This window comes from Pleurodeles waltl, chromosome 12, assembly GCF_031143425.1.
Source record: "Pleurodeles waltl isolate 20211129_DDA chromosome 12, aPleWal1.hap1.20221129, whole genome shotgun sequence".
NCBI classification, from domain to species: domain Eukaryota; kingdom Metazoa; phylum Chordata; class Amphibia; order Caudata; family Salamandridae; genus Pleurodeles; species Pleurodeles waltl.
This window is the reverse complement of record NC_090451.1, coordinates 532,057,981-532,083,719: the sequence shown is the minus strand read 5'-3', so window position 1 is coordinate 532,083,719 and position 25,739 is coordinate 532,057,981. Positions and strand designations below refer to the sequence as shown.

The following is a 25,739-nucleotide window of genomic DNA, read 5'->3' as shown; positions in this document are numbered from 1 at the left end:
ACTCAACCAGAAAGAAAGGTGCTACAATGGCCTTTCTAGGAAACATTCCTATGAGCGAAATATGTAAGGCTGCAACCTGGTCTACGCCTCATACGTTTACTAAACACTACTGTGTAGACGTACTAAATGCACAACAAGCTACAGTGGGCCAAGCTGTACTAAGAACATTATTCCAAACTACTTCAAATCCTACAGGCTAAACCACCGCTTTTAGGGGAGGTAACTGCTTTATAGTCTATGCCAAACATGTGTATCTGCAGCAACATATGCCATCGAACTGAAAATGTCACTTACCCAGTGTACATCTGTTCGTGGCATTAGTCGCTGCAGATTCACATGTACCCTCCCACCTCCCCGGGAAGCCTGTAGCCGTTTAGAAGTAGATCATAAATCTTAAACATCTGAACATTTGTAAATAATTATTAGAAACTCTTAACGTACAGACATATTCACTCCATTGCATGGGCACTATTTATACCAAACAACTCCATCCTCACCCTCTGCGGGGAAAACCATCTAAGATGGAGTCGACGCCCATGCGCAATGGAGCCGAGGAGGGAGGAGTCCTTCGGTCCCGTGACCAAAAAGACTTCTTCGAAGAAAAACAACTTGTAATACTCCGAGCCCAACACCAGGCAGCGGACTGTGCCAAACATGTGAATCTGCAGCGACTAATGCCACGAACAGATGTACACTGGGTAAGTGACATTTTCATTCCTGCAACTACAAGAAGGAGGACTGCCTAGCTGAAACCCCTGCAAAGGAAGACCAGAAGACAACAACTGCCTTGGCTCCAGAAACTCACCGGCCTGTCTCCTGCCTTCCAAAGAACTCTGCCCCAGCGACGCCTTCCAAGTGACCAGCGACCTCTGAATCCTCTGAGGACTGCCCTGCTTCGAAAAAGACAAGAAACTCCCGAGGACAGCGGACCTGCTCCAAAAAGACTGCAACTTTGTTTCCAAAAGCAGCTTTAAAGAACCCTGCAATCTCCCCGCAAGAAGCGTGAGACTTGCAACACTGCACCCGGCGACCCCGACTCGGCTGGTGGAGAACCAACACCTCAGGGAGGACCCCCGGACTACTCTACGACTGTGAGTACCAAAACCTGTCCCCCCTGAGCCCCCACAGCGCCGCCTGCAGAGGGAATCCCGAGGCTTCCCCTGACCGCGACTCTCTGAAACCTAAGTCCCGACGCCTGGAAAAGACCCTGCACCCGCAGCCCCCAGGACCTGAAGGACCGGACTTTCACTGGAGAAGTGACCCCCAGGAGTCCCTCTCCCTTGCCCAAGTGGAGGTTTCCCCGAGGAAGCCCCCCCTTGCCTGCCTGCAGCGCTGAAGAGATCCGTTGATCTCTCATAGACTAACATTGCAAACCCGACGCTTGTTTCTACACTGCACCCGGCCGCCCCCGCGCTGCTGAGGGTGAAATTTCTGTGTAGGCTTGTGTCCCCCCCGGTGCCCTACAAAACCCCCCTGGTCTGCCCTCCGAAGACGCGGGTACTTACCTGCAAGCAGACCGGAACCGGGGCACCCCCTTCTCTCCATTCTAGCCTATGTGTTTTGGGCACCACTTTGAACTCTGCACCTGACCGGCCCTGAGCTGCTGGTGTGGTGACTTTGGGGTTGCTCTGAACCCCCAACGGTGGGCTACCTTGGACCAAGAACTGAACCCTGTAAGTGTCTTACTTACCTGGTAAAACTAACAAAAACTTACCTCCCCCAGGAACGGTGAAAATTGCACTAAGTGTCCACTTTTAAAGTAGCTATTTGTCAATAACTTGAAAAGTATACATGCAATTGAAATGATTCAAAGTTCCTAATGTACTTACCTGCAATACCTTTCAAACAAGATATTACATGTTAAATGTGAACCTGTGGTTCTTAAAATAAACTAAGAAAAGATATTTTTCTATAACAAAACCTATTGGCTGGATTTGTCTCTGAGTGTGTGTACCTCATTTATTGTCTATGTGTATGTACAACAAATGCTTAACACTACTCCTTGGATAAGCCTACTGCTCGACCACACTACCACAAAATAGAGCATTAGTATTATCTCTTTTTACCACTATTTTACCTCTAAGGGGAACCCTTGGACTCTGTGCATGCTATTCCTTACTTTGAAATAGCACATACAGAGCCAACTTCCTACATTGGTGGATCAGCGGTGGGGTACAAGACTTTGCATTTGCTGGACTACTCAGCCAATACCTGATCACACGACAAATTCCAAAATTGTCATTAGAAATTGATTTTTGCAATTTGAAAAGTTTTCTAAATTCTTAAAAGACCTGCTAGGGCCTTGTGTTAGATCCTGTTTAGCATTTCTTTTAGAGTTTAAAAGTTTGTAAAAGTTTGAATTAGATTCTAGAACCAGTTGTAGATTCTTAAAAAGTATTCCAACTTTTAGAAGCAAAATGTCTAGCACAGATGTGACTGTGGTGGAACTCGACACCACACCTTACCTCCATCTTAAGATGAGGGAGCTAAGGTCACTCTGTAAAATAAAGAAAATAACAATGGGCCCCAAACCTACCAAAATACAGCTCCAGGAGCTTTTGGCAGAGTTTGAGAAGGCCAACCCCTCTGAGGGTGGCAACTCAGAGGAAGAGGATAGTGACTTGGAGGAAAATTCCCCCCTACCAGTCCTATCTAGGGAGAACAGGGTCTCTCAAACCCTGACTCCAAAAATAATAGTCAGAGATGCTGGTTCCCTCACAGGAGAGACCAACACCTCTGAAATCACTGAGGATAACTCCAGTGAAGAGGACATCCAGTTAGCCAGGATGGCCAAAAGATTGGCTTTGGAAAGACAGATCCTAGCCATAGAGAGGGAAAGACAAGAGATGGGCCTAGGACCCATCAATGGTGGCAGCAACATAAATAGGGTCAGAGATTCTCCTGACATGTTGAAAATCCCTAAAGGGATTGTAACTAAATATGAAGATGGTGATGACATCACCAAATGGTTCACAGCTTTTGAGAGGGCTTGTGTAACCAGAAAAGTGAACAGATCTCACTGGGGTGCTCTCCTTTGGGAAATGTTCAAAGGAAAGTGTAGGGATAGACTCCTCACACTCTCTGGACAAGATGCAGAATCTTATGACCTCATGAAGTGTACCCTGATTGAGGGCTTTGGATTCTCCACTGAGGAGTATAGGATTAGATTCAGGGGGGCTCAAAAATCCTCGAGCCAGACCTGGGTTGACTTTGTAGACTACTCAGTAAAAACACTAGATGGTTGGATTCAAGGCAGTGGTGTAAGTAATTATGATGGGCTGTACAATTTATTTGTGAAAGAACACCTGTTAAGTAATTGTTTCAATGATAAACTGCATCAGCATCTGGTAGACCTAGGACCAATTTCTCCCCAAGAATTGGGAAAGAAGGCGGACCATTGGGTCAAGACTAGGGTGTCCAAAACTTCCACAGGGGGTGACCAAAAGAAAGGGGTCACAAAACCTCCCCAGGGGAAAGGTGGTGAGACAGCCAAAAATAAAAATAGTCAAGAGTCTTCTAAAGGCCCCCAAAAACCTGCACAGGAGGGTGGGCCCAGAGCCTCTTCACAAAACAATCCTGGGTAGAAGGGTAAAAACTTTGATCCCAAAAAGGCCTGGTGTCGAAACTGTAGTCAGTCTGGACACCAAACTGGAGACAAGGCCTGTCCCAAGAAAAGTTCCACTCAAAACTCCAATCCAGGTAACACTGGAATGGCTAGTCTCCAAGTGGGATCAACAGTGTGCCCAGAGCAAATCGGGGTCCACACTGAAGCTACTCTAGTCTCTGAGGGTGGGGTGGATTTAGCCACACTAGCTGCCTGGCCCCCTAACATGCAAAAATACAGGCAGCAGCTCTTTATTAATGGGACAAGTGTAGAGGGCCTGAGGGATACAGGTGCCAGTGTCACCATGGTGACAGAGAAACTGGTTTCCCCTGGCCAATACCTGACTGGAAAAACTTATACAGTCACCAATGCTGACAATCAAACTAAAGCACATCCCATGGCAATGGTAACTTTAGAATGGGGAGGGGTCAATGGCCTGAAACAGGTGGTCTCCTCAAACATCCCAGTAGACTGTCTGCTTGGAAATGACCTGGAGTCCTCAGCATGGGCTGAGGTAGAACTAAAAACCCATGCAGCCATGCTGGGTATCCCTGAACTGGTGTGTGTAAAAACAAGAGCACAATGCAAGGCACAGGGTGAAAAAGTAGAGCTGGAGTCTGGAAAAATGGCCCAGCCTACCAAGAGAAAAGGAAAGTCAGTTGGGAAACCAACTGCAACACAGTCAGAAAAAGAGAACCTCTCTTCTCAGGAAGAAGTTCTGCCCTCTGAGGGAACTGAGCCTTTGGAGCTTGAACCTTATCAGGTTGAGCTCTTAGGCCCAGGGGGACCCTCAAGGGAGGAGCTGTGTAAGGGACAAGAAACCTGTCCCTCTCTTGAAGGCCTTAGGCAGCAAGCTGCTGAAGAGTCCAAGGGCAAGAAAAATGGAACACATAGGGTCTATTGGGAAGATGGACTCCTGTACACTGAGGCCAGAGACCCCAAACCTGGTGCCACTAGGAGAGTGGTAGTGCCTCAGTCGTTCAGAGAGTTTATTCTGACCTTAACCCATGATATTCCCCTTGCTGGGCATTTGGGACAAACCAAGACGTGGGAGAGGTTAGTCAACCACTTCTACTGGCCCAATATGTCCCAGAAGGTTAAGGAGTTTTGCCTCTCCTGCCCCACCTGTCAATCCAGTGGTAAGACAGGTGGGCACCCAAAGGCCCCCCTCATTCCACTTCCAGTGGTGGGGGTCCCCTTTGAAAGAGTGGGTGTGGACATAGTTGGTCCACTGGAACCTCCCACAGCCTCAGGAAATATGTACATCCTAGTAGTAGTGGATCATGCTACTAGGTATCCTGAAGCTATTCCCCTTAGGTCGACTACTGCCCCTGCAGTAGCCAAGGCCCTCATTGGTATCTTTACCAGAGTGGGTTTCCCTAAGGAGGTGGTGTCTGACAGAGGTACCAACTTCATGTCAGCATACCTAAAACACATGTGGAATGAGTGTGGAGTGACTTACAAATTCACTACACCATACCATCCACAAACTAATGGCTTAGTTGAGAGATTCAACAAGACATTAAAAGGCATGATCATGGGGCTCCCAGAAAAACTCAAAAGGAGATGGGATGTCCTCTTGCCATGTCTGCTTTTTGCTTACAGAGAGGTGCCACAGAAGGGAGTAGGATTCTCACCCTTTGAACTTCTGTTTGGCCACCCTGTAAGGGGACCACTTGCTCTTGTTAAAGAAGGCTGGGAGAGACCTCTTCATGAGCCTAAACAAGACATAGTGGACTATGTACTTGGCCTTCGCTCTAGAATGGCAGAGTACATGGAAAAGGCAACCAAAAACCTTGAGGCCAGCCAACCGCTCCAGAAGTTTTGGTATGACCAAAAGGCTGCACTGGTTGAGTTCCAACCAGGGCAGAAAGTCTGGGTTCTGGAGCCTGTGGCTCCCAGGGCACTCCAGGACAAATGGAGTGGCCCTTACCCAGTGCTAGAAAGGAAGAGTCAGGTCACCTACCTGGTGGACCTGGGCACAAGCAGGAGCCCCAAGAGGGTGATCCATGTGAACCGCCTTAAGCTCTTCCATGACAGGGCTGATGGGAATCTGTTGATGGTAACAGATGAGGATCAGGAGGCAGAGAGTGAACCTCTCCCTGATCTTCTGTCATCAGACCCAAAAGATGGCTCAGTAGATGGAGTGATCTACTCAGACACCCTCTCTGGCCAACAGCAAGCTGATTGTAGGAGAGTCCTACAACAGTTTCCTGAACTCTTCTCCTTAACCCCTGGTCAGACACACCTGTGTACCCATGATGTGGACACAGGAGACAGCATGCCTGTCAAAAACAAAATCTTTAGACAGTCTGACCATGTTAAGGAAAGCATCAAGGTGGAAGTCCACAAGATGCTGGAATTGGGAGTAATTGAGCGCTCTGACAGCCCCTGGGCTAGCCCAGTGGTCCTAGTCCCCAAACCTCACACCAAAGATGGAAAGAAAGAGATGAGGTTTTGTGTGGACTACAGAGGGCTCAATTCTGTCACCAAGACAGATGCTCATCCAATTCCTAGAGCTGATGAGCTCATAGATAAATTAGGTGCTGCCAAATTCTTAAGTACCTTTGACTTGACAGCAGGGTACTGGCAAATAAAAATGGCACCTGGAGCAAAAGAGAAAACAGCATTCTCCACACCTGATGGGCATTATCAGTTTACTGTTATGCCCTTTGGTTTAAAGAATGCCCCTGCCACCTTCCAAAGGTTGGTGAATCAAGTCCTTGCTGGCTTGGAGTCCTTTAGCACAGCTTATCTTGATGATATTGCTGTCTTTAGCTCCACCTGGCAGGATCACCTGGTCCACCTGAAGAAGGTTTTGAAGGCTCTGCAATCTGCAGGCCTCTCTATCAAGACATCCAAATGCCAGATAGGGCAGGGAACTGTGGTTTACTTGGGACACCTTGTAGGTGGAGGCCAAGTTCAGCCACTCCAACCCAAGATCCAGACTATTCTGGACTGGGTAGCTCCAAAAACCCAGACTCAAGTCAGGGCATTCCTTGGCTTGACTGGGTACTACAGGAGGTTTGTGAAGGGATATGGATCCATTGTGACAGCCCTCACTGAACTCACCTCCAAGAAAATGCCCAAGAAAGTGAACTGGACTGTGGAATGCCAACAGGCCTTTGACACCCTGAAACAAGCAATGTGCTCAGCACCAGTTCTAAAAGCTCCAGATTATTCTAAGCAGTTCATTGTGCAGACAGATGCCTCTGAACATGGGATAGGGGCAGTTTTGTCCCAAACAAATGATGATGGCCTTGACCAGCCTGTTGCTTTCATTAGCAGGAGGTTACTCCCCAGGGAGCAGCGTTGGAGTGCCATTGAGAGGGAGGCCTTTGCTGTGGTTTGGTCCCTGAAGAAGCTGAGACCATACCTCTTTGGGACTCACTTCCTAGTTCAAACTCACCACAGACCTCTCAAATGGCTGATGCAAATGAAAGGTGAAAATCCTAAACTGTTGAGGTGGTCCATCTCCCTACAGGGAATGGACTTTATAGTGGAACACAGACCTCGGACTGCCCATGCCAATGCAGATGGCCTTTCCAGGTTCTTCCACTTAGAAAATGAAGACTCTCTTGGGAAAGGTTAGTCTCATCCTCTTTCGTTTGCGGGGGGGGGGGTTGTGTAAGGAAATGCCTCCTTGGCATGGTTGCCCCCTGACTTTTTGCCTTTGCTGATGCTATGTTTACAATTGAAAGTGTGCTGAGGCCTGCTAACCAGGCCCCAGCACCAGTGTTCTTTCCCTAACCTGTACTTTTGTATCCACAATTGGCAGACCCTGGCACCCAGATAAGTCCCTTGTAACTGGTACTTCTAGTACCAAGGGCCCTGATGCCAAGGAAGGTCTCTAAGGGCTGCAGCATGTCTTATGCCACCCTGGAGACCTCTCACTCAGCACAGACACACTGCTTGCCAGCTTGTGTGTGCTAGTGAGGACAAAACGAGTAAGTCGACATGGCACTCCCCTCAGGGTGCCATGCCAGCCTCTCACTGCCTATGCAGTATAGGTAAGATATCCCTCTAGCAGGCCTTACAGCCCTAAGGCAGGGTGCACTATACCATAGGTGAGGGTACCAGTGCATGAGCATGGTACCCCTACAGTGTCTAAACAAAACCTTAGACATTGTAAGTGCAGGGTAGCCATAAGAGTATATGGTCTGGGAGTCTGTCAAACACGAACTCCACAGCACCATAATGGCTACACTGAAAACTGGGAAGTTTGGTATCAAACTTCTCAGCACAATAAATGCACACTGATGCCAGTGTACATTTTATTGCAAAATACACCCCAGAGGGCACCTTAGAGGTGCCCCCTGAAACTTAACCGACTGTCTGTGTAGGCTGACTAGTTCCAGCAGCCTGCCACACTAGAGACATGTTGCTGGCCCCATGGGGAGAGTGCCTTTGTCACTCTGAGGCCAGCAACAAAGCCTGCACTGGGTGGAGATGCTAACACCTCCCCCAGGCAGGAGCTGTGACACCTGGAGGTGAGCCTCAAAGGCTCACCCCTTTGTCACAGCCCAGCAGGGCACTCCAGCTTAGTGGAGTTGCCCGCCCCCTCCGGCCACGGCCCCCACTTTTGGCGGCAAGGCTGGAGGGAACAAAGAAAGCAACAAGGAGGAGTCACTGGCCAGTCAGGACAGCCCCTAAGGTGTCCTGAGCTGAGGTGACTCTAACTTTTAGAAATCCTCCATCTTGCAGATGGAGGATTCCCCCAATAGGGTTAGGATTGTGACCCCCTCCCCTTGGGAGGAGGCACAAAGAGGGTGTACCCACCCTCAGGGCTAGTAGCCATTGGCTTCTAACCCCCCAGACCTAAACACGCCCTTAAATTTAGTATTTAAGGGCTACCCTGAACCCTAGAAAATTAGATTCCTGCAACTACAAGAAGAAGGACTGCCTAGCTGAAACCCCTGCAGAGGAAGACCAGAAGACAACAACTGCCTTGGCTCCAGAAACTCACCGGCCTGTCTCCTGCCTTCCAAAGAACTCTGCTCCAGCGACGCCTTCCAAGGGACCAGCGACCTCTGAATCCTCTGAGGACTGCCCTGCTTCGAAAAAGACAAGAAACTCCCGAGGACAGCGGACCTGCTCCAAAAAGACTGCAACTTTGTTTCCAAAAGCAGCTTTAAAGAACCCTGCAACTCCCCGCAAGAAGCGTGAGACTTGCAACACTGCACCCGGCGACCCCGACTCGGCTGGTGGAGAACCAACACCTCAGGGAGGACCCCCGGACTACTCTACGACTGTGAGTACCAAAACCTGTCCCCCCTGAGCCCCCACAGCGCCGCCTGCAGAGGGAATCCAGAGGCTTCCCCTGACCGCGACAATCTGAAACCTAAGTCCCGATGCCTGGAAAAGACCCTGCACCCGCAGCCCCCAGGACCTGAAGGACCGGACTTTCACTGGAGAAGTGACCCCCAGGAGTCCCTCTCCCTTGCCCAAGTGGAGGTTTCCCCGAGGAAGCCCCCCCTTGCCTGCCTGCAGCGCTGAAGAGATCCGTTGATCTCTCATAGACTAACATTGCAAACCCGACGCTTGTTTCTACACTGCACCCGGCCGCCCCCGCGCTGCTGAGGGTGAAATTTCTGTGTAGGCTTGTGTCCCCCCCGGTGCCCTACAAAACCCCCCTGGTCTGCCCTCCGAAGACGCGGGTACTTACCTGCAAGCAGACCGGAACCGGGGCACCCCCTTCTCCATTGAAGACTATGCGTTTTGGGCACCACTTTGACCTCTGCACCTGACCGGCCCTGAGCTGCTGGTGTGGTAACTGTAGGGTTGCTCTGAACCCCCAACGCTGGGCTACCTTGGACCCAACTTTGAACCCTGTAGGTGGTTTACTTACCTGCAAATCTAACAAACACCGAAAAATAGGTGACAGATCATCGGCACCGAAAAAGGGCACGCTGGGGGGCGAAGTCATCCGACTCCGGTCGAGATACCGCCACACAGCAATCTCGGGCTCAAGATAGTGGCTCCGAGCAGGTTCGGCACCGAGATAGCGGCACCGAAATGGGTCGGCACCGAGAGACCACGACGCCGAAAGTAAAGAAGGTTTCGTCGGAACCGAAAAAAACAGCCGAAAAGGTTTCGATACCGAAACATCCGGCCTCGGAACCGAAAACAAGTTCCTACACTGAGGAACAAGGACTGTCCACACAAATGAAGACACATAGATTTGGACAGGAATTGGAAACAATAGAGCCAGACTATACACAAAGAAGGCTCCATATCCAAAAAGAAACCGGGAAGATCAGTACTCTCCCTCCGATTAAAATGAAACGCAAACTTGCCTTTCAGGAAAAAGAGAAGCAGCCACAGACAAAGGTGGCTAAACAAGTAACCCCGCCACCATCTCCACAATGCTCTCCGCAACCATCACCGGTAGCCACTCCACCAATGATGCAATCCCCAACTCATACCGGAATGAGTCAAGATGACCCTGACGCGTGGGACCTTTATGACGCACCAGTGTCAGATAATAGTCCTGAATGTTATCCAGCTAGACCGTCGCCACCAGAGGATAGTACAGCCTACGCACAGGTGGTGTCGAGAGCAGCGGCATTTCATAATGTCAGCCTGCATGCTGAGCCCATTGAAGACGACTTTCTTTTTAACACACTGTCGTCCACACACAGCCAGTATCAAAGTCTTCCTATGCTACCCGGAATGCTAAAACACTACAAACAAGTGGTTGAAGAGCCTGTAAAAGGAAGGGCCATTACTCCAAGAGTGGAGAAAAAATATAAACCGCCACCAACAGACCCCGTGTACGTCACACAACAGCTAACACCGGACTCAGTTGTAGTAGGGGCAGCGCGCAAAAGAGCGAACTCACATACTTCAGGAGATGCACCACCTCCAGACAAAGAAAGTAGAAAATTCGACGCAGCAGGCAAAAGGGTGGCGGCACAGGCAGCAAACCAGTGGCGTATCGCCAATTCACAGGCTTTGTTGGCCAGATACGATAGGGCCCATTGGGACGAAATGCAACACTTTATAGAACATTTGCCCAAGGAGTTCCAAAAGAGAGCGCAGCAGGTAGTAGAAGGACAGAGTATCTCCAACAATCAGATACGGTCAGCAATGGATGCTGTAGACACAGCTGCTAGAACTGTCAACACAGCAGTAACAATAAGGAGGCATGCATGACTGCGTACATCAGGATTTAAACCAGAAATACAGCAAGCTGTGCTGAATATGCCATTCAACGGACAGCAGTTGTTTGGGCCGGAGGTGGACACTGCGATCGAAAAACTTAAAAAAGACACTGACACGGCCAAAGCCATGGGCACACACTACTCCCCACAGGGCAGAGGCACATTTAGAAAAACAGTTTAGAGGGGGATTTCGAGGACAAAGCACAGAACCCACAACCTCACAAACAAGGCCCACTTATCAGAGCCAGTATCAGCGGGGAAGTTTTCGGGGACAATATAGAGGGGGACAATTCCAAAAGAATAGAGGAAAGTTCCATAGTCCCAAAACTCCTCAAAACAAGCAGTGACTTCCAAGTCACACATCCCCAACACATAACATCTGTGGGGGGGAGACTAACCAAATTTTACCAACATTGGGAAGAAATAACAGACACTTGGGTCCTAGCAATTATCCAGCATGGTTATTGCATAGAATTTCTCAAATTCCCTCCAAACGTCCCACCGAAAACACACAATATGTCAAAACAACATATAGATCTTCTAGGACTAGAGGTTCAGGCATTGCTACTAAAAGAAGCAATAGAATTAGTACCAAAACACCAGAAAGGAACAGGAGTTTACTCTCTGTACTTTCTCATACCCAAAAAAGACAAAACTCTGAGACCTATATTAGATCTCCGAACATTAAATACCTACATCAAATCAGATCACTTTCACATGGTGACATTACAAGACGTAATCCCACTACTCAAACAACAAGACTACATGACAACACTAGACCTAAAGGATGCATATTTCCATATACTGATACATCCTTCACACAGAAAGTACTTAAGGTTTGTATTCCAAGGGATACATTACCAATTCAAGGTGTTGCCATTCGGAATAACAACTGCGCCAAGAGTTTTTACAAAGTGCCTGGCAGTCGTAGCTGCACATATCAGAAGGCAGCAAATATATGTGTTCCCGTACCTAGACAATTGGTTAATCAAAACCAACACGCTAAAAAAGTGTTCACAACACACAAAGTATGTCATAGAAACCCTCCACAAACTAGGTTTCTCAATCAACTACACAAAGTCACACCTTATACCGTGTCAAGCACAGCAATACTTAGGGGCGACAATCAACACAGCAAAAGGGATTGCCACTCCAAGTCCACAAAGGGTTCAGGCATTTCACAATGTAATACAGGCCATGTATCCAAAACAAAAAATACAAGTCAAAATGGTGATGAAACTCCTAGGCATGATGTCCTCATGCATAGCCATTGTCCCAAACGCAAGGTTGCACATGCGGCCCTTACAACAGTGCCTAGCATCACAGTGGTCACAGGCACAGGGTCAGCTTCTAGATCTGGTGTTGGTAGACCGCCAAACATACACCTCGCTTCAATGGTGGAACAGTATAAATTTAAACAAAGGGCGGCCTTTCCAAGACCCAGTGCCACAATATGTAATAACGACAGATGCCTCCATAATAGGGTGGGGAGCACACCTCGATCAATACAGCATCCAAGGACAATGGGACACTCGCCAAAAACTGTTTCACATAAATCACTTTGAACTATTGGCAGTATTTCTAGCGCTGAAAGCATTTCAACCCATAATAAGCCACAAACACATTCTTGTCAAAACAGACAACATGACAACGATGTATTACCTAAACAAACAGGGAGGGACACACTCAACACAGTTGTGTCTCCTGGCACAAAGAATATGGCATTGGGCGATTCACAACCACATTCGCCTAATAGCACAATTTATTCCAGGAATTCAGAATCAGTTAGCAGACAATCTCTCTCTGGATCACCAACAGATCCACGAATGGGAGATTCACCCCCAAATACTGAATACTTACTTCCAGAGTTGGGGAACACCACAAATAGATCTATTTGCAACAGGAGAAAACGCAAAATGCCAAAACTTCGCATCCAGGTACCCACAAGATCAGTCTCAAGGCAATGCGTTATGGATGAGTTGGTCAGGGATATTTGCTTATGCTTTCCCCCCTCTCCCACTCCTTCCATATCTAGTAAACAAGTTGAGTCAAAACAAACTCAAACTCATACTAATAGCGCCAACATGGGCAAGACAACCTTGGTACACAACACTACTAGACCTTTCAGTAGTGCCTCATGTCAAACTACCAAACATACCAGATCTGTTAACGCAACACAAACAACAGATCAGACACCCAAATCCAGCATTGCTGAATCTAGCAATCTGGCTCCTGAAGTCCTAGAGTTCGGACACTTAAACCTTACACATGAATGTATGGAGGTCATAAAACAAGCTAGGAAACCTACCACTAGACATTGCTATGCAAATAAGTGGAAAAGATTTGTTTATTACTGCCATAATAATCAAATTCAACCCTTACACGCATCTGCCAAAGACATCGTAGGATACTTACTACATTTGCAAAAGTCAAAGCTAGCTTTTTCTTCCATTAAGATACATCTTACAGCAATTTCAGCTTACCTGCAAATTACGCACTCAAATTCTCTATTTAGGATACCAGTCATAAAGGCATTTATGGAAGGTCTAAAGGGAATTATACCACCAAGAACACCACCAGTTCCTTCATGGAACCTCAACATTGTTTTAACACGACTCATGGGTCCACCTTTTGAGCCCATGCACTCTTGTGAAATGCAATACTTAACATGGAAAGTTGCATTTTTAATTGCCATCACATCTTTAAGAAGAGTAAGTGAGATTCAAGCATTTACCATACAAGAACCATTTATTCAAATACACAAGCATAAAGTAGTTCTACGGACAAATCCTAAATTTTTACCAAAAGTCATATCACCGTTCCACTTAAATCAAACAGTAGAATTACCAGCGTTCTTCCCACAGCCAGACTCTGTAGCTGAAAGAGCACTACATACATTAGACATCAAAAGAGCGTTAATGTACTACATTGACAGAACAAAACTAATTCGAAAAACAAAACAATTATTTATTGCTTTCCAAAAACCTCATACAGGAAATCCAATTTCTAAACAAGGCATTGCTAGATGGATAGTTAAGTGCATTCAAACCTGTTATCTTAAAGCAAAAAGAGAACTGCCTATTACACCAAAGGCACACTCAACTAGAAAGAAAGGTGCTACCATGGCCTTTCTAGGAAATATTCCAATGACCGAAATATGTAAGGCAGCTACATGGTCTACGCCTCATACATTTACCAAACACTACTGTGTAGATGTGCTAACGGCAGAACAAGCCACAGTAGGCCAAGCAGTACTACGAACATTGTTTCAAACAACTTCAACTCCTACAGGCTGAACCACCGCTTTTGGGGAGATAACTGCTTACTAGTCTATGCACAGCATGTGTATCTGCAGCTACACATGCCATTGAACGGAAAATGTCACTTACCCAGTGTACATCTGTTCGTGGCATTAGTCGCTGCAGATTCACATGCGCCCACCCGCCTCCCTGGGAGCCTGTAGCCGTTTAGAAGTTGATCTTGAACATCTGTATATTTGTAAATATATTACTTTAAACTACATTATGTACATTACTCCATTGCATGGGCACTATTACTAGCATACACAACTCCTACCTCACACTCTGCGGGGGGGGAAACAATCTAACATGGAGTCGACGCCCATGCGCAATGGAGCCGAAATGGGAGGAGTCCCTCGGTCTCGTGACTCGAAAAGACTTCTTAGAAGAAAAACAACTTGTAACACTCCGAGCCCAACACCAGATGGCGGGATGTGCACAGCATGTGAATCTGCAGCGACTAATGCCACGAACAGATGTACACTGGGTAAGTGACATGTTCGGTGGCATGTGTAGCTGCAGATACACATGTTGTGCATAGTCCGCCGTCTGGTGTTGGGTCGGAGTGTTACAAGTTGTTTTTCTTCGAAGAAGTCTTTTCGAGTCACGAGACCGAGGGACTCCTCCTCCTTTGTTCCATTGCGCATGGGCGTCGACTCCATGTTAGATTGGGTTTTTTTCCGCCATCGGGTTCGGACGTGTTCCTTTTCGCTCCGGGACGGAAAGATAGTCATAACTTCGGAAAACTACGTCGGTATTGTTTCGTTCAGTATCGGGTTAGAATAGAATCAACACCGAATCGGGAAGAGCTCCGGTAGCCCTTCGGGGTAATTTCGATCCCCGTCGGGGCCTGGTCGGCCCCACCGCGTGTAAGATCAACACTGATGGAACGGACCCCGTTCCGATTCTGTCCTAAATGCCACAATAAATTTCCATATACAGACCAACATTTGGTCTGTAACTTGTGCCTGTCGCCCGAGCACAAGGAAGAGACGTGTGAGGCCTGTCGTGCGTTTCGGTCCCGAAAAACGCTCCGTGACCAGCGAGCCAGAAGATTACAGATGGCGGCCACGCCGACAGGACAACGAGGGTTCGAGGAACAAGGAGAAGAAGAGGAAGCCTTCTCCATTCATGAATCGGACTCGGAAGAATTCGACGTCGAAGCAAGCACCACACAAGAAAACAGACAAGGCCCAGGGGATGCCACTGCCAACAGGCCATGGCTCAACCCATAAAGTAGGTGACCGACCATCGGCACCGAAAAAGGCCGAACCGGTGCCGAGATCGTCCGACTCGGGTCGAGACACAGGCACGCAGCAATCTCAGGACCGAGACAGTGCTGCCGAAAAAGATCAACGCCGAGACTGCGGAACCGAAGCTGCTCGACGCAGAGACAGCGGCACCGAGGATGATCGACGCCGAGAAGGCTCGACTCCGAAAAAGAGGAAATTCTCCTTGGAGCCAAAAACAAGCAAAGACACAGTTTCGGTGCCAAAACGACCGGCAACCGAACCGACTGCCAGCTCGTATTCAGAGGAACAATCACTGTCCTCTCAAATGCGCAAACACAGATTTGAGGACGAGTTGCAGACCACTGACGTGGACCACACACAAAAGCGGATCTTCATACAAAGTGGGACAGGGAAAATCAGCACCCTTCCCCCAATCAGGAGAAAAAGGAGACTCGAGTTCCAAACACAGGAACAAACACCGCAAACAAAAGTGGTTAAAAAGGTAACCCCGCCACCCTCTCCTCCACCTGTAACTCATATCACTGGCACAGACTCCGTCACATTCACCGGCTCATACCACCATGAGCCAAGATGACCAAGACGCTTGGGACCTATACGACGCCCCAGTATCAGACAATAGTCCTGAGTCGTACCCTACCAAGCCCTCACCACCTGAGGACAGCACAGCGTATGCACAGGTGGTAGCTAGGGCAGCAGAATTCCATAACGTGTCGTTACACGCAGAACCTGTCGAGGATGACTTCCTTTTCAACACCCTCTCTTCCACCCATAGCACCTACCAAAGCCTGCCTATGCTCCCAGGAATGCTAAGGCACGCAAAGCAGATCTTCAAAGAACCTGTCAAGAGTAGAGCGATAACTGCAAGGGTGGAAAAAAAATATAAAGCACCGCCCACGGACCCTACTTTTATCACCTCACAGCTGCCACCAGATTCAGTCGTGGTAGGGGCAGCTCGCAAGAGAGCCAACTCGCACACATCAGGCGAGGCACCACCTCCGGATAAGGAGAGCCGCAAGTTCGACGTGGCTGGGAAAAGGGTCGCAGTACAAGCTGCAAACCAGTGGCGCATCGCCAACTCTCAGGCGCTCCTAGCGCGATATGATAGAGCCCATTGGGACGAGATGCAGCATCTCATCGAGCATCTACCCAAGGAATTTCAGAAACGGGCAAAACAAGTGGTTGAGGAGGGACAAAACATCTCCAATAACCAAATACGCTCCTCTATGGACGCAGCGGACACAGCTGCAAGAACAATAAATACCGCAGTAACCATAAGAAGGCACGCATGGTTGCGCACATCTGGCTTTAAACCGGAAATACAGCAAGCGGTGCTCAATATGCCGTTAAATGAACAACAATTGTTTGGACCCGAAGTCGACACGGCAATTGAGAAATTGAAAAAGGACACTGACACAGCCAAGGCCATGGGCGCACTCTATTCCCCGCAGGGCAGAGGCACTTTCGGCACCTTCCGCAAAACAACCTTCAGAGGGGGGTTTCGGGGTCAAGCCACACAAGCCAGCACCTCACAATCAACACCGGCTACATATCAGGGACAGTACCAAAGGGGAGGCTTTCGGGGCCAGTACAGAGGAGGGCAATTGTAGGAAGTTGGCTCTGTATGTGCTATTTCAAAGTAAGGAATAGCATGCACAGAGTCCAAGGGTTCCCCTTAGAGGTAAAATAGTGGTAAAAATAGATAATACTAATGCTCTATTTTGTGGTAGTGTGGTCGAGCAGTAGGCTTATCCAAGGAGTAGTGTTAAGCATTTGTTGTACATACACATAGACAATAAATGAGGTACACACACTCAGAGACAAATCCAGCCAATAGGTTTTTGTATAGAAAAATATCTTTTCTTAGTTTATTTTAAGAACCACAGGTTCAAATTCTACATGTAATATCTCATTCGAAAGGTATTGCAGGTAAGTACTTTAGGAACTTTAAATCATAAAAATTGCATGTATACTTTTCAAGTTATTGACAAATAGCTGTTTTAAAAGTGGACACTTAGTGCAATTTTCACAGTTCCTAGGGGAGGTAAGTTTTTGTTAGGTTGACCAGGTAAGTAAGACACTTACAGGGTTCAGTTCTTGGTCCAAGGTAGCCCACCGTTGGGGGTTCAGAGCAACCCCAAAGTCACCACACCAGCAGCTCAGGGCCGGTCAGGTGCAGAGTTCAAAGTGGTGCCCAAAACACATAGGCTAGAATGGAGAGAAGGGGGTGCCCCGGTTCCGGTCTGCTTGCAGGTAAGTACCCGCGTCTTCGGAGGGCAGACCAGGGGGGTTTTGTAGGGCACCGGGGGGGACACAAGCCCACACAGAAATTTCACCCTCAGCAGCACGGGGGCGGCCGGGTGCAGTGTAGAAACAAGCGTCGGGTTCGCAGTGTTAGTCTATGGGAGCTCTCGGGATCTCTCCAGCGCTGCAGGCAGGCAAGGGGGGGGTTCCTCGGGGAAACCTCCACTTGGGCAAGGGAGAGGGACTCCTGGGGGTCACTTCTCCAGTGAAAGTCCGGTCCTTCAGGTCCTGGGGGCTGCGGGTGCAGGGTCTCTCCCAGGCGTCGGGACTTTGGATTCAAAGAGTCGCGGTCAGGGGAAGCCTCGGGATTCCCTCTGCAGGCGGCGCTGTGGGGGCTCAGGGGGGACAGGTTTTGGTACTCACAGTATCAGAGTAGTCCTGGGGTCCCTCCTGAGGTGTCGGATCTCCACCAGCCGAGTCGGGGTCGCCGGGTGCAGTGTTGCAAGTCTCACGCTTCTTGCGGGGAGCTTGCAGGGTTCTTTCAAGGCTGCTGGAAACAAAGTTGCAGCCTTTCTTGGAGCAGGTCCGCTGTCCTCGGGAGTTTCTTGTCTTTTCGAAGCAGGGGCAGTCCTCAGAGGATGTCGAGGTCGCTGGTCCCTCTGGAAGGCGTCGCTGGAGCAGGATCTTTGGAAGGCAGGAGACAGGCCGGTGAGTTTCTGGAGCCAAGGCAGTTGTCGTCTTCTGGTCTTCCTCTGCAGGGGTTTTCAGCTAGGCAGTCCTTCTTCTTGTAGTTGCAGGAATCTAATTTTCTAGGGTTCAGGGTAGCCCTTAAATACTAAATTTAAGGGCGTGTTTAGGTCTGGGGGGTTAGTAGCCAATGGCTACTAGCCCTGAGGGTGTGTACACCCTCTTTGTGCCCCCTCCCAAGGGGAGGGGGTCACAATCCTAACCCTATTGGGGGAATCCTCCATCTGCAAGATGGAGGATTTCTAAAAGTTAGTCACTTCAGCTCAGGACACCTTAGGGGCTGTCCTGACTGGCCAGTGACTCCTCCTTGTTGCTTTCTTTGTTCCCTCCAGCCTTGCCGCCAAAAGTGGGGGCCGTGGCCGGAGGGGGCGGGCAACTCCACTAAGCTGGAGTGCCCTGCTGGGCTGTGACAAAGGGGTGAGCCTTTGAGGCTCACCGCCAGGTGTTACAGCTCCTGCCTGGGGGAGGTGTTAGCATCTCCACCCAGTGCAGGCTTTGTTACTGGCCTCAGAGTGACAAAGGCACTCTCCCCATGGGGCCAGCAACATGTCTCTAGTGTGGCAGGCTGCTGGAACCAGTCAGCCTACACAGATAGTTGGTTAAGTTTCAGGGGGCACCTCTAAGGTGCCCTCTGTGGTGTATTTTACAATAAAATGTACACTGGCATCAGTGTGCATTTATTGTGCTGAGAAGTTTGATACCAAACTTCCCAGTTTTCAGTGTAGCCATTATGGTGCTGTGGAGTTCGTGTAAAACAGACTCCCAGACCATATACTCTTATGGCTACCCTGCACTTACAATGTCTAAGGTTTTGCTTAGCACTGTAGGGGCACAGTGCTCATGCACTGGTACCCTCACCTATGGTATAGTGCACCCTGCCTTAGGGCTGTAAGGCCTGCTAGAGGGGTGTCTTACCTATACTGCATAGGCAGTGAGAGGCTGGCATGGCACCCTGAGGGGAGTGCCATGTCGACTTACTCATTTTGTTCTCACTAGCACACACAAGCTGGTAAGCAGTGTGTCTGTGCTGAGTGAGGGGTCTCTAGGGTGGCATAATACATGCTGCAGCCCTTAGAGACCTTCCCTGGCATCAGGGCCCTTGGTACCAGAGGTACCAGTTACAAGGGACTTATCTGTGTGCCAGGGGTGTGCCAATTGTGGAATCAATGGTACATTTTAGGTGAAAGAACACTGGTGCTGGGGCCTGGTTAGCAGGGTCCCAGCACACTTCTCAGTCAAGTCAGCATCAGTATCAGGCAAAAAGTGGGGGGTAACTGCAACAGGGAGCCATTTCTTTACAATCCTGTATGTGGTTTCTTTGTTGGTTGTTTTGAAAATTTCAGTTAAGAGCATCTAAGAGTTGGACTAGCCAGGTGTGTTTTGTGATGTTGAGTGGATTTATTTTCTGTTTTTGTTGTTCTTTCAGGGACCTTTTTTTTTTCCCCAAGTTCTGTAGAACTTGGACTGATAAATCTGGCAAGAAGTTGGAAATGTGTATAAAGGTTTTTCATTGTCAAGATTTGAGGTTTAGATCATTTTGTATTTATGTGAGATGTAGAATTTAGAGTGTCACCTTTCCGTTGTGAAGTCCTACTGAGAGATTAAAATTATATGTATGGTGGTGTGAGTCATACAGAAATGTCAATATCACAACAAGGTGGTTTCCATCATGTTTCCTCTCAACTGTTATTGATAATCTGTAAAAGTGCAAGGATGTTTACTTTTGACAGGGGAGCCCCCAGTTCACCCCTATAAATATGAGCTATTGCACAGAAAACCCCATGCAGAGGGTGGTGTTTGCTGTGCAACATCTCAGTAATAATTGTATACTTCTGTAAGGCGGTTTTTGGGGGGGGGGGGGATTTGGAGTCCCAATGTGAGTTGTGTGTGGTTGATGGGTGTGAATTGGCTCCTGAATTACTCAGGGAAAGTGTTGCTAGCTATATTTTGCTCATCTGTAGAGCCGTTGATTCTTTTGGACGTAAAGATTGAGTTGCGGACATGTGAAGCGATCCATGAACATGAGACATGATGATTCTTGGAGGGCACCTTGCCTTTTTTTTTTTTTTTTTTTTTTTTTTTTTTTTTTTTACATGAATGCAAGTTATCTACCTTTTATCAGGATTGTTGTTTACGCTCATTCTTATGTCTGTGCATGGTCACCTGCCATTTCCCTAATGGTAAGAGTAGGGTCACGTCACACATAATGACTGACCATATTAAGATCTGTTTCTGGACCAGGCGATGTAGGCCTTAAAATAAGCTCTTCCTTTTTCTTGGTACCTCCAAAACTAGTGCTACAAGAAACCAGGCTTGCAAGTTCACTACTCTTGGACAGCGACCTCCTGCTTTATCTGGCAAAGCTGTAATTTGTAAATTGTTTCATGCCATCAGCAAGCACTTCTGCTTGGGCACTGCAGACTATGATGGATACGCATTTCTCCAAAACATGCCTAAAAGGAAGCTTGTTTCTCAGTCTTTTTGGATATTCATTGCTTGGTTGTTTAATTGAAGCATGTAAATCTATTGAGTATCACACGCTTCAAGAATTTAGTGCCCATACCATTAACTTTAGTGCTAGTATCTTCTGTAAATACATATATGTAATGTTTCTGTCCCAGACAGAAAGCTGAAACCAGTGTTCCGGTATACCTTTCAGCATAATTGTTTTAAAAAATAAACCTCCTTTTTTTTGGCAAAACTATGAAATGTTTTCCAAAATGTTCAAATCTCTATCCCTCAATGCCCACATGTCTATTAAAAATGTATTCTGAATATCAATTGCTGCAGGTAAATAACATTATTTCCTTTTGCTGTAACTTAAAATCTCCACATGCTGCTTTCTTTCTGATCTTTTCATGCGCGTGCATCATGCATTTATCTCGCTCCAGATCGCGGATTTGGCTAATGAAGACACACCTCAGTTATATGTAGCTTGCGGAAGGGGACCCCGGTCATCTCTGAGAGTCCTGAGACATGGTCTAGAGGTGAGAAACCTGCATCAGTTTTGAAAATATATAGATCAAACATGTTAGGTTCTGATCCTAAATACCATGTCACTGTTAAACCCATCCAAAAGAGTCACATATGTGGCCCAGTTTGCATTCATTTTAGAACAGTGGCTTGGGTGTATAATTGGTGTTTGTCACTTGGGTAACTTTACACCACTGGTTTTTGTGTTTTTTTCTTTTTTTAAATGTACCCCCAAGTTACTGCAAGATGTTAAATCATTCTGGTTATTTTCATAGGATTAAATTCAGGAAGTGGATGCCACCATTCAAATAATAATTAACATGTTTTTATTCCCCAAAGAGCATAATTTAGAGATGTTTGCCCCCCCCCCACACCCGCCCCCCTCCAAAGAGGTTACTTAGGATCGGTCAAAGTATACATTAGTGTCGTATAAATAGTGAGTTAACTTTATTTCAGATGTCGACGTATGGATACATTTGTGTGTGGCATTTCTTTCTGTGTGCTGAAATTTAGTGTACAGTTACAAGGTCAACGTCCTGCTCCTTCATGTAGATAATTAACGTTTATCTTTGAAGAAGTTGTGAGACAGTTAACAGCAGAGAATGGTTCAAAATACCCAAATCCAATGTATGGATTTTTGAATAATGTTTCTGCTGAAAATCAACCTGCACAACTATTAAATTAAAAACACATCTTCAAAGGGTCTTGTCCTTGTGCTGCTTTAAGTTAAAATAGATTCTTCTGTACATTGCTATGGGTGATAAAAGGGCTACCTGGCCCATTCACACCACTCTCTTTTGTATCTGGTAGTTATCCATTTGCATCTGGCATAAAGTATTGAGCCCAATGTCTGATATTGGTAGTTCTCTCTCTATTCTGTTTGACAAAGTTGCTTCTCTTGACTGGGCTTCTGCCACTGCTCACAGAGCCTCTTCTCTTATTTCAGGTGTCTGAAATGGCCGTCTCGGAGCTGCCCGGTAACCCCAATGCTGTTTGGACTGTGAGAAAACATCTTGAAGGTATGCCATGTTTGCAACTGACATGGAAATGGTGTGAGAGATTAGCAGGAGGTGCGCCCCTCTACCCTTGTGATTGGACTGACTGGAATATGATGAAGCTACATGTCTCTTCTCCAGAACTTCACACTGTGGAGAGTTAGCAGTCTGATCCAGTCTTGCGAGAATCTTAATAATCCTACTGCAGGGCACTTGTATCGAGGTTGCCTTAATGTATCTTGAGCTTGTTGATGTGGGTAAAACTGCTGGGCTCCTTTCTCTGCAAGTTCCAGCCTTTGATATTTGAACCTTGGAACTGATCCGTGTTTGCACAGTCTCCAAAGACAGCAGGCGCAGGATGATCCTCTCTTCCGCCTGTGAACTGCCCCAAAACAGCTGCCCCAAAACCAAAGTTTAATATCAAGGCTCTGCCGTATCATGCTCACGCACAGGGGGTAGAGAGTCACTGGGTTGATCAATAAGTAATAAACGAAGGTTACAGATCTTAATTATACATTATTTTAAAGGAAGTACCCGCAGTGAGATAGTGCCTGATATTCACATTCTTATAGGTAGCTCGGCACTGGAGAGTTCTTGTTAGAGTTGCTGGTTGCAACCACTTCGCTGCTGAGTCACTGTAGAAAGCTATATTAGTGCTCTATTGTCATACTAGAGACTTGTGCCTTCCAAAAGGGTTAAGAAGCCACACTGAAGTACGTGACAACTCAGCCTCCCAGAACATAGAATTCATCACAACCCCATAGTTGCATTCCCCAATACTCACTGTTGATCAGAGCAAACACTGTTGATGTGATTTGTTAATGAGGAATATCCTTATTACAACATAGACACGTTACCTCCAGTAGTGGGGTGATTCCATCTGCTGTCCTCTCCCAACATATTAGGGTTTGTAGTGCTTATGGTGACCTGAAAATTATTTAGGTATCACTCCACCCCATAGCTTTGGTAATGGTAACAAAACAGGTCCCTTTAACTATGTGTTTGCTTCTAGTTCAATCACCTGCAATACAGCTAGCTACAGCTGACAACCACTGCTGTTTTCTAAAACGTGAAGGGTGTCGGCTTTGAAGTAATCTAACTTTTTCTCCCTTCGGTGCTGTTCATTCAGTTTGCCACGAATTAAAAGGAAAGTGCAAGACTCTTCTTTTCTATTATCTCTGAGAGCATTTGTAGCATTAAAAACAAAGCATCACATAGAAGTTGGGTTCGTTCAACCCCATAGAAGCAGTGATCGCATGGGAGGGTCTTGTCATAGTAGCGTGTCTTTGAGATGTGTGGGCCAAAGTAATGGTCTTGTAGGTGCATGTTCAGAACTTCAGTGTGAAGAAAAGACAATCTTTTGCCAACTTAATTCTGTAACGAGGAATTCTGTCGCTCCGCCACATGTTTAGAGCTCAATCTTTAACTCTCTTGTGCCTGGAAATGTTTATTTACTTTGATACTGGTGACATCGATTGGTTAATAAAATTCATCCTGAACACTCAGTGTACACTATTTATCGGATATTTGGTCTATTATACCTTCGTTTTTTTGTTTTTTTTATATATTCACTCATCTGTGTGACTGAGCAAACGTGAGTGTAGGAGCCATCACCTTTGTGTACCCAACCAGCGTACTGTAGGCAGCAGCAAAATTCAGAGCCTGATTACAGGAAAATGCGATTCTGAAACCACAGACAGTTAAACTTGTTTCTAAACTGGTGGCGAAGTAGAGGTGTTGCTAGAAATGGTTTCATGCATTACTGTGTCCAGAAGAGCTGAGTCCCCTCCTTCCATCTAGAGAATCACATGGCAAATACTAACCCTGGCTGGTACGTGGTGATACTCACTACCAATACCAAGCCTCTCTTTCTCTTTCACAGGTGTCTGGTGGTGGAGGTGCTGATTCCCCACAGGTGTGTACCCAGTGCTAGGGGTTCCTCTGCTGTTTCAGGTTACACACGAGGGGATCCCTGGCTCCATGCCAACCTTAAAGGAGCCACGGAGGAGGGACTCGCCATGCCATTGATTTTTGCTACAATGCCAGTCTGAAGTGTTGGGGGAGGGCAGGGGCCATCTCTGGAAATAAATCCTCTCCCCTCTCTTGGTGCGGGAGGGATCACTGAGACCTTTCGCAACCTAACATCGTACTGAAGATTTGCAAATGATCCTGTATAAAAAATATCAATTTGTGTGATCTTTGTATTTTCCAAGAAGGTATTTTATGATCTAGAACGGACTGGTTTGTCTTTTTGGGTTCACTTTTATATCCTCATGTTTGCCTTTGTAGTTTTGTACAGAAACAGCTTATGTCTTGGCTCACTCCAATGCTGATGTATTTTGGGTGGGACTCTGACACTGTAAGATAGCAAGGAGTTTGAAAAGGGTTTAGGATTTTGTAGCAGTGCTCTGCTAATGAAGGCAAATTAGCTACTGGAATATTTTTGCACCATGAACTATTAGCCATCTCCTGTATACTTCAGGCACCGTGGCTGAAACAACCACCCTTCTTTGTTTATTTTCACCTGGTCAAACTCTTTGCTAAATTGATTGGATGAATGTTTGCAGACATGCCATTGCCTTTTGACCTTGTGCACCTGTTGTGGGTGAATTGATCTTCCTTTGCTTCATTTAAAAGAAGATTGGGATTTCTATGGTGTCTGCTGCTCCAGTCTCCTGCTGGATGGTCAGAGTTGGGTGCCTGGGGAGCAGGAAAGGGACTGAATTGTTTTTGACTTGGCAAACTGGCATTCAGTGATCCATATAGCTTCCCACAACAAATGCCTTCCAGCCTCTTCCCATGCTTGACTCTTTGGGATTGTAATCACTGTTCTTTAGCAGTATCTGTGAGTGGGCTGGATAAGGGAGATTGACTCTGGTTCATTCATCTAATGAGTGTGTGGCATATTGACTAAGGAGTACTTTAATCATGACTTATCATTGAAGGCTTACAAGCAGATGAGTTGATGGTAGTGAAGAGATTTCATTGGTAAGTGGCTAAATCTGCTCTTGGTCACTTCCCTTCTGTTAAGGATTCCAGCACTGATCTGTGTAATCTGTATACTTGTGGTGAAAAGAGTATTCATGGCTTAATGGCTGTTCTTTGCCTCCCTGTAGGTGGTACATGTTCAACAGGAAGCATTCTTAATTGAGATTTATGTTGCAATACATATTTGGGACATATCAACATTAGGGCCTATACATTGTTGTTAATTTTCCTTGTTTGTCTCTAACTTGATGCAGAGTTTGTAATCTGTGTGCTAAATTGCACTTTTCATGTATTCTTCTAATCACCATAAATGTTTCCTGAACTGTAACACTGCTTTAGTTATGATAGGTCAGGCCCAGCTACCAGTATAATTTAAAAAAAAAATACTGTTTGTGTTCTATCTATCATGTCAGACTTGTATGATGTCCTAATAAAGCATCTACGCTGGCCTTTTGTCCCCGTCTCCTCTCCCTTAG

At 46.9% G+C, this 25,739-nt stretch overlaps 1 protein-coding gene across 5 annotated transcripts in view; it reads left to right on the top strand.

The window, feature by feature from the left end:
* Positions 1-25,739, top strand: part of SF3B3 (splicing factor 3b subunit 3) — a 342,606-nt gene that overhangs the window by 92,773 nt on the left and 224,094 nt on the right. For all 5 annotated transcript variants that reach the window (XM_069217510.1, XM_069217514.1, XM_069217511.1 and 2 more), the window contains 2 exons: positions 21,199-21,294; positions 22,227-22,299. In XM_069217510.1, the coding sequence (XP_069073611.1) occupies positions 21,199-21,294; positions 22,227-22,299 (169 nt within the window). The remainder of the gene's footprint in view (positions 1-21,198; positions 21,295-22,226; positions 22,300-25,739) is intronic.